The 8,781-nt window shown below is 42.6% G+C and overlaps 1 protein-coding gene across 3 annotated transcripts in view; it reads left to right on the top strand.

Annotated features, from left to right (window-relative positions):
- Positions 1-8,781, top strand: part of Rnf216 (ring finger protein 216) — a 110,123-nt gene that overhangs the window by 19,957 nt on the left and 81,385 nt on the right. For 2 of the 3 annotated variants that reach the window (XM_021222714.1, XM_029533547.1), the window contains exons 4-7: positions 1,507-2,316; positions 3,642-3,718; positions 4,921-5,020; positions 6,789-6,953. In XM_021222714.1, the coding sequence (XP_021078373.1) occupies positions 1,507-2,316; positions 3,642-3,718; positions 4,921-5,020; positions 6,789-6,953 (1,152 nt within the window). The remainder of the gene's footprint in view (positions 1-1,506; positions 2,317-3,641; positions 3,719-4,920; positions 5,021-6,788; positions 6,954-8,781) is intronic. The other variant, XM_021222715.1, reaches the window with a different exon arrangement.

The following is an 8,781-nucleotide window of genomic DNA, read 5'->3' as shown; positions in this document are numbered from 1 at the left end:
TTTTTTTAGATTTATTTATTATTTCTTAAGTATATGTAGCTGACTTCAGATACTCCATAGGGGGGCATCAGATCTCATTAGGGATGGTTGTGAGCCACCATGTGGTTGCTGGGATTTGAACTCTGGACCTTCAGAAGAGCAATCAGTGTGCTTAACCGCTGAGCCATCTCTCCAGCCCCCCACACTTGGTTTCTTATGTGGTTCATTTACTACTTTAGTTTTTCATTATGTGGTTAGCCTCTTTTTTCTTTTTTTCTTTTTCAAGACAGTGTTTCTCACTAGATCAAGCTAACCTCTAACTCACAGAGATCTGCCTGCCTCTGCCTCCCGCATGCTAGGATTAAAGACGTGTACACCCAGCTGCATGTTTTTATTACACCTCATTATAACTTAATGATTCAAGCATATTATGCATGCTTTTAGATCACATTAATGGTTTCAGTGTAAATTGAGAATTTTGCAGGTATCTTAAGTATATGACCAATATGGTCTTTTGAACTATACTTTTTTTTTTTTTTTTTTTTTTTTAAGATTTATTTATTTATTTATTATAAGTACACTGTAGTTGTCTTCAGACACACCAGAAGAGGGCATCAGATCTTGTTACGGATGGTTGTGAGCCACCATGTGGTTGCTGGGATTTGAACTCGGGACCTTTAGGAAGAGCAGTCGGTGCTCCTAACCACTGAGCCATCTCACCAGCCCTGAACTATACTTTTGATTATCATGTTGTAGTTGTTCTGTAAACAGGTTTGTGTGTGACTATCTATTTCATTTCTATTTTTATATACCAAGTAGAGTTGCTGCATCCCTTAGAAATTGTTGTATCCTGCCAGCAGCTATATGATTTTGCATTCTCACTGGCTTCTAATTTTCTCTGTTTTTGCCTGTATGTGTGTGTGTGGACCAATGTGAGGGTCCATGTGAAAATCTTAGGAGGTTGCTGTCTTTTTCTGTTGTTCTCTACCTACTCTTTTGAGGCAGTGTCTGTCTGTGAACCCAGAACTCACCATTTTGGCTAGACTGGCTGGCCAGGAAGCCATTGCCATCTGCATGTCTCTGACTCCTTGACATTGGAATCATGAATGTACTGTCCCACCCAGCAGCATTTTATCTGTGTGCTGGGCATTAAACTCACGACCTTGTGCTTATGGATCAAACACTTTTAACTAACTGGTAAGCTGTCTTTCTAGCCTCTACTTTAGATCTCGTCAATTTTCGATACTAAAGTAAATGTGAATGGTATTTATGATGCTGCACGCCTTTATTTAATCCCAGCACCCAGAAGACAGAGGCAGGTGTATCTCTGAGTTCAAGACCAGCCAGGAGTATACCATGAGTCCCGTCCTACCTTTTTTAAAAAAAGAAAAAAAAAGATGGTATAGTTTTTTTCCTTGGAATGCTTCTGGCTTTGTTTCTTTCTATCCTTTCACTATAAGTCCAGAAGCAGGCATCGATACAGGAAGGACATTGAATTTTATTATTAAAATTTCATTTTTTTCTTAGACACATAAGCCTCAGACACCCCGGCCCAATCCCATCAAACCAGCCGCCCAGTGGCAAGATCTGAACAGCCTGGGAGAAGAAAGGCCTAGGAAATCTAGAGCAGACTTTGAAGCAGATATCCACAACTATTTTTCCTTTTGTAACAACTCATTGTTTGGTTCTGGGGCACAGGATGATTCTGAGGATGAATATGGTGGATTTCTGGATCTTGAGAGTGGCAAAAAAGAGGGAGAAGCCAAACCTGGACCAAGCAGTAAGCAGACAGCAGACAATATTGTCAACCCCAGATTGGAGCAGAAAGTCATTATATTGGGAGAGAATGCTCTTCTTTTCCCAGAAAGTGAGCCTTTGGAAGTTCAGAACCAATCATCCGAAGACTCGGAGACAGATCTCTTATCAAATTCTGGAGAGCCAGCTGCCTCCGTAGATGACCAGCTAATTGGAGAAGAGTACTGGCTTGACCATCCATACTTCCAGGCTCCGAATCCACAGCCTCAGGAAAGAACAAACCAGGTTGTGCCCCAAGAGCGACATTCAGAATCAGAAATGGGCCCAATGTTTTTCCGCCATGATTTCCCAGAGCCAGCTTTTCCAAGGCCAGAACCCCAGCAGGAGGGGATTCCAGGCCCTGCCTCTCCACAGCCAGCTCATCCTCTAGGAGAGCTTGAAGACCAGCAGTTAGCAATTGATGAAGACCCTGGCCCAGCCTTCCCCCTGTCAGCACCTCAGGAGGCCAACTTGGCAAACATGTGGGAACAAGAAGCTGCTGAAGTAGATCAAGACCTCATTCCACTATTAGTGAAAGAAACGGTACGTTTATTCATTCATTTATTTATTGTTTCTTTTTTGAGACAGGTTTCTCTGTGTAGCCCTGGCTGTCCTGGAACTCACTCTGTAGACCAGGCTGGCCTCGAACCCATAAATCTGCCTGCCTCTGCCTCCCAAGTGCTGGGATTAAAGGCGTACGCCACCACTGCCTGGCCGTTTATTTTTATTAAATAATGCTATACTACTTATACTGATTCTATACCTTTGTTTTCTGTCATTTCAATAAAATTTATTCTCCTAAGAAGTACATATCTAGGGTGAAAGAAAGGAATCCAGGTAGCTATATAACCTGCAACCCAGACTGCAGTCTACCTCTAGGAAGGGCTCTTGGTACTAGTTGTACCTCATGGTGCCTGATGCTGGCATTCTTGTCAACTCCAGTTTGTCAAAGGCCTTCTGTCCCTGTCGGCTTCCCTAGCTCTGGGCCATCTGATAGAGCCGCCAGTAGCGACTGTGGGTAGTACAAAGCTCTGACAACTGACAAGTGACCTTCCTTTTCTAGTGGTCGGTCATCTTAGTAGCTGTCACTCTGGAGGGGACCTGCAGTAGAGAGCAAAACAGGCCCTGGGTTTCCCAGCTCAGCTGTCACTTGCCTTCCCGGAGCCTCTTAATCTTAATTTGCCAGATCTTTTTATTTGACCCTGTGGAGTGTGAGCTTGAAGACAGGCATGAGGGTTATGCCTTTCTCATCTCTGTCTGGCCTATAGACTCAGTATTTGTTGGAAGGATGGAGAGTGGAGCTATTTAATGTGACGTGATAGATGGCCTCTTTGTAGGCTTCATCCGTGCCTGCTGATCTGGGAACTAGGAGCCGATATATAATTTTTTTATGTTATGTACATTGTTATTTTCCCTGCGTGTGTATGTCTGTGTGAAGGTGTCGGATCCTCTGGAACTAGAGTTATAGTTGTAAGCTGTCATGTAGGCGCTGAGAAGTGAACCTGGGTCCTCTGGAAGAGCAGCCAGTGCTCTTAACCTGAACCTCCTCTCCAGCCAGCCCCTATATATGTTTTTTAATGGTTGTTGGTGGTGTTTTTTTAAGACAACATTTTCTCTGTACAGTCCTGGTTGTCCTAGAACTCACTCTGTAGACCAGGCTGGCCTTGGATTCAAAGATCCACCTTTGCTTCTCTAGTTCTAAGATTAAAGGCAGTTAGTTCTCTTGGCTGACCTTTAAGCTAGGCACAGAGCCTGCTTTATAGCCATTCTCAGATCTTTGGGCATTTTGTATACTTTCTGCCATTTGAATTTTAATTGCCTTTTCAATTCTAAGGAACAAAATATAAATAATATTTACTCCTTTCTAGGAAGCAAGATTTCCAGATGTAGCAAATGGATATGTTGAAGAAATAATTCATTTGAAAAATTACTATGATTTGAATGTGTAAGTATTCTATCATACCCTCGCGCTCGCTCTGTGTGTGTGTTTTGTATGTGTGTGTGTGTGTGTGTGTCTTTCTTTCTCTTTCTTTGTCCTTATTAGGGTTTCATTGCCATAAAGAGACACCATGATCACAGCAATACTTACAAAGGAAAACATTTAGTTTCAGAAGTGTAGTCCATTATCATCGTGGCAGGAGGCAGACATGGTACTGAAGGAGCTTAGAATTGTACATCTTGATCCACTTTTCTGCTACCGAGCCCCACCCGGGCCAAGCTCACGCTGACTGCTGTGCCTGCCACCTTCTGTCCAGCCCTCTGATTTGGCTTAGTCACTATATGAAGAGCCTAGGTATTTGACTTTGCTTGAGTTGACTGATACGTTGTCATGGGTTAGCTTGTGCTATCTCATCTTAGCTTTAAAGTATTTCAACAGAGATATAGAGGAATATGTTCACCAGTGAATAGAAAAAGCCTTATGGGTTTGTCACAAAGAGAATCTGTCCTAGAAGACATGGTCTGCTAATAAGCTGAGACGGACTCAGTGGCCAGAAGCTTGCTTTACCACAGGATCCAGAGGACATTGATGGTTTGGAGTTCATTTATTTGTTCAGCAACGAAACCTCATAGCAAATGTGTTTGATTGTGAATGTGAAAAACTCCTGTTTATATATGCTCACAGTTTTCTCACAGAACGGCTACTTTCCTTCTATATGCTCTTGTCCCGTGCCGTTTAAGTGGCACTCCTTTCAGTGTCTTTCTCTTGAAGATGAAGCTCAGAGGAGTCTGCATTTATCAGTGTGTTCAGTGTTTTTGTTTGAGCTAGAGTCTTACTGTGCAACCTCCACTTTAGGACTTAAGCCTCCTGAGTGCTGGGGTTATGTTTGTGTGCCACCACATCTAGCCAAGTGAAATCAGAGGGCTGATGTCGCTGTCCTTATTATTTGCTAGTTTTTCCATAAATACGACATCTTAACTCTTTTTTTTTTCCCTAAGTTGAAATAATGTCAAGTTTGAGACCCCTGCTTCGACCCCTGAATGTAGGGACTGCAGGGATGTCTCACCGCTGGTACATCTTAACTCCTTGATAATTTACTTGTCCTGTAGCTCTAGAGACATTTTTCCCCCAAGTGTTTTATCATTCAGAGGGCAAGTAAGGGGTTTGGAAAGTACTATGTAACATTGTATGGGTTTTTTTTTTTGCAGACTTTGTAATTTTCTTCTGGAAAACCCAGATTATCCAAAGAGAGAAGACCGGATTATCCACCCCAGCAGCAGCCTGCTTGCCAGCCAGGATGATGTGAAGGCAAGTATTCCTTGTGGCTTTGCCACTTGGACCTGATCCGCTCTGTTGCTGCCTTCCTTGTCATCCTGACAGCATCAAAGTGCTGTTAGCACAGGGCAAGCAGGGAAAATAGCAGTTTATAATGTTCACAGACTCCTGAAGGCTCCTTTTGTTCATCTTCCCAATCCCATAAAGAATTAAGCAAATCCTTGTGCCTTTAATCCTACACAGTAAGTTAAGGGAAAAGAATTAGCCAAGATTATTTGTGTTGTCCTAGTAGTTTCTTTTCCTTTATATTTTACTCTTGTGAATTTATATAAAGCTGACTACTTCACATGCAGTGTTGGCATCCCACTACCTCACATGCAGTGTTGGCATCCCACTACCTCACATGCAGTGTTGGCATCCCACTACCTCACATGCAGTGTTGGCATCCCACTACCTCACACGCAGTGTTGGCATCCCACTACCTCACATGCAGTGTTGGCATCCCACTACTAGCACTATTAAATTTCTTGTGGCTACTTTATTCTACATCTCTCTCTTATTGCCATTTATTAGAATACTTTAATTCTAAATTACAAAAGCATGATTGCACTTCCCTGCAAATACTTCAGCATGCAAATAGCCATTCTTTTTTTTTAAGATTTATTTATTTTATTATGTACACTGTTTTGCCTGCATATATGCCTACATGCCAGAAGGCGCCAGATCTCATTATAGATGGTTATGAAGCCACCATGTGGTTGCTGGGAACTGTTTTCAGCCTTTGAGCCATCTCTTCAGCCCACAAATAGTCATTCTTAAAAAAATTTGTGTTTGGCCGGGCTGTGGTGGCGCACGCCTTTAATCCTAGCACTTGGGAGGCAGAGGCAGGCGGATTTCTGAGTTCGAGGTCAGCCTGGTCTACAGAGTGAGTTCCAGGACAGCCAAGGCTACACAGAGAAACCCTGTCTCGAAAAACAAAAACAAACAACCAAAAAAAAAAAATTTGTGTTTAGCCCATTTAGCCAAATCCCGTATCAAGATGTCAAAAGTTTCAAAACTTTAATATTTAGTCAATAATTGTGATCTACACTAATGTTGGGTATGTTGTATGGTAAACTCCCCCCCACCCCCAGACGATTTCTTAATGTGTAGCCTCTGCTGGCTTTGTACTCACCAAGACCACCAGCACTAGCACCCATCCCCGCCGCAACCTTCTAGTGCCAGAATTAACAGATATTTATCTTTTCTTTATTTTTGTTTTAGTCTGGTTACCCTACAGAGTAATTATGAGCCCAAAGAAGAGTCTTTCTTGTAATATATACTAAAGATTTGGTTGGTTGATTGGTTCGTTTGGTTTGGTTTGGTTTGGTTTGCTTTTTTGAGACAGGGTTTTTCTGTGTAGGCCTGGCTATCTTAGAACTCTGTCTGGAGACCAGGCTGGCCTCAAACTCAGAGACCTACTTGCCCCTGTCTCCTGAATGCTGGGATTAAAGATGTGCACCATCATGTCCATCTTATTTGTTACTGTTTGTGGGGTGAGGACTGAGTGTGTGCTCTAGTGCATATGCGCGAGAGCACACCATGATGTGCATGCAAGCCCATGGCTACTGGAAGGTAGCCTGGGAGTCCCTGAAACTGGGTTACAGGTAGCTATGAGTACGTCATAGGGATGAAGCCCAGCTTCTCTGAAAGAACAGCAAATGTTCTTAACTGTTGAGGCCTTCTAGACAGCCTCCGTCGTCCTCCTCATGGATGAGTGTGCTATATCACCTCTAACTTTATGCTTTTTCTCTCATTTCAGCTGCCTAAAATAGACTTTTTTGACTATTCCAAATTGACGCCACTTGACCAGCGCTGCTTCATCCAAGCTGCTGACCTTCTGATGGCTGATTTCAAGATGCTTAGCAGCCAGGATATCAAGTGGGCCCTGCATGAGCTCAAAGGACACTATGCAATCACCCGAAAGGTGCACCCTTGGGCTTGCTTTTGGGATCATTCCTTGATTCTCCTGAAGAGACAGGAGAGGTATAGATTACAGAGTTTGGGGTGGCTTGTGATAGCAAAAAGCTTCAGAGTTTGTCAGGGGAAGTAGCTGCAGACTAGGAGTCACTGGGCGAGAAGAAGTGCTACTTAGACGTAGGGCCTCTCAAGTCTCCATAAGGCCCTATTTATTCTGTGAGAAGCAAGATGCTTAGCGTGTGACCTGTGTCTACCTGTTTCATAGTTTGTTCAATTATACCAACCTCCAGGTTAAGAGTCTTTGGTTGGTAAGTCTTTTATCTATGGGTTCTCAGTGTCTCCTTCCTGCTTTATTTTTTCTTGAAGTTTGTTGAAGAAAAAGAGTTATTTATCCTATAGGTTTCAAGAGTCTAGATTTTTGTCATCTGTACCTCTAGGTGTTATTAGCTGGTCCCTATATCCCCTGCATTTTCCTTTAAATTATAGATCTTGTATCAGATAAAACTTAGGGGTGATAACTCCCCCCACCCGAATTTAAATACACTGTGTGAGATTTGAACGAACGTCTGGTATACACTGAACTTCATTTTCATGCAGTATAGGAAGGATCTCTTGTACATCCATTAGAAAGACTAGATGATAGTATAAAGCTGTATCTAGTGGTACCTGCCTCATGTAGTTCCTTGCCCTAACATACTTTATGTCTGTAATTCCAGTTCCAGGGAGTCTGACACCCTCTTCTGGTCTCTGAGGGCATTGCATGTACATGGTACACAGCTGTGCATGTAGGCAGAGTCCCTATACACATAACATAAACTAAGCCTTCAGAAAAACCAAGTATCACTTAAATGCCTGCATGCAGTTTTAAAGTGGCAGGTTGGGGCTGCTTCTGCTCTCTTGAGACAGCTTTGATCGGCTTTGTAGCATTTGCCTTCGTGACACAGACCTATGTTTGATCATTTTGAAACCTGTTTTCAGTTCTCATTGTGGTTAGAGCTCTTACACACATACACATCTCCTTTTTGGGGGCAGTCTCACTGTGTCACCAGGAACTTGTATGGACTGTCTTGACACACCTCCCAAATGCTGGGATTAAAGGAGTGCACCACCTCACCCTGCTTGCTTTTGGGGAGGGAGGTCTCACTGGGTAGCTCTGGCTTGCCTGAAATTCACTTGTAGACTAAGGTGGCTTCAAACAGATTCTCCTGCCACTGCCTCTGAAGTGCTGGGATTAAGCCTGGCTCACACACCCTTTTTTATACATGTACTTTTTGGAAAATCTCTGTTTTTCAGGATTTACTTTGGGAATATATTTGCTATTAAGACAGATAATGTACTCTTTCCTATGTTTTCTTTGTTGAGCTTTCGGGGGATTTTGTAGTTAAAGTTAACCACTAGCAGTGGCAGTGGCAGCAGGCTAATGCATAATTCAGCAAGTTCAGAGACAAGAAGGCAAAGCCTGCAGCTTTCCCCGGGCCATTGCTGGAGGGCACTACCTACTCTGGGGAGCCTCAGTTAACTTCCTCTCGGAAACTTCTTCCAGGAAATACCCTTATATATATCTGTCCAGGGGGTTCTTGTCGTTGTTGTTGATACTAGATTCAACCAAGATTGACCAAGACACCTCTCTTGGTTTGCATACTATGAACTTACATCTTGAAATTTTGATTTTTGGTGGGTTTTTTTTTTTTTTTTTTTTTTTTTTTTTTTTTTTTTGTTTTTATATGACCATTTTATTTTTTTTGTTCGTTGCCTGCCCTAGCTCATGCACCAGATACAGGAACATGAAAGTAACATTTAAAGTTTCTAATGGAGCAGGCAGTCGTTTAATCTAT

This window comes from Mus pahari, chromosome 23, assembly GCF_900095145.1.
Source record: "Mus pahari chromosome 23, PAHARI_EIJ_v1.1, whole genome shotgun sequence".
Classification (NCBI taxonomy): domain Eukaryota; kingdom Metazoa; phylum Chordata; class Mammalia; order Rodentia; family Muridae; genus Mus; species Mus pahari.
Note: the sequence above shows the minus strand (reverse complement) of the source record. Positions and strands in the feature narration are given on the sequence as shown.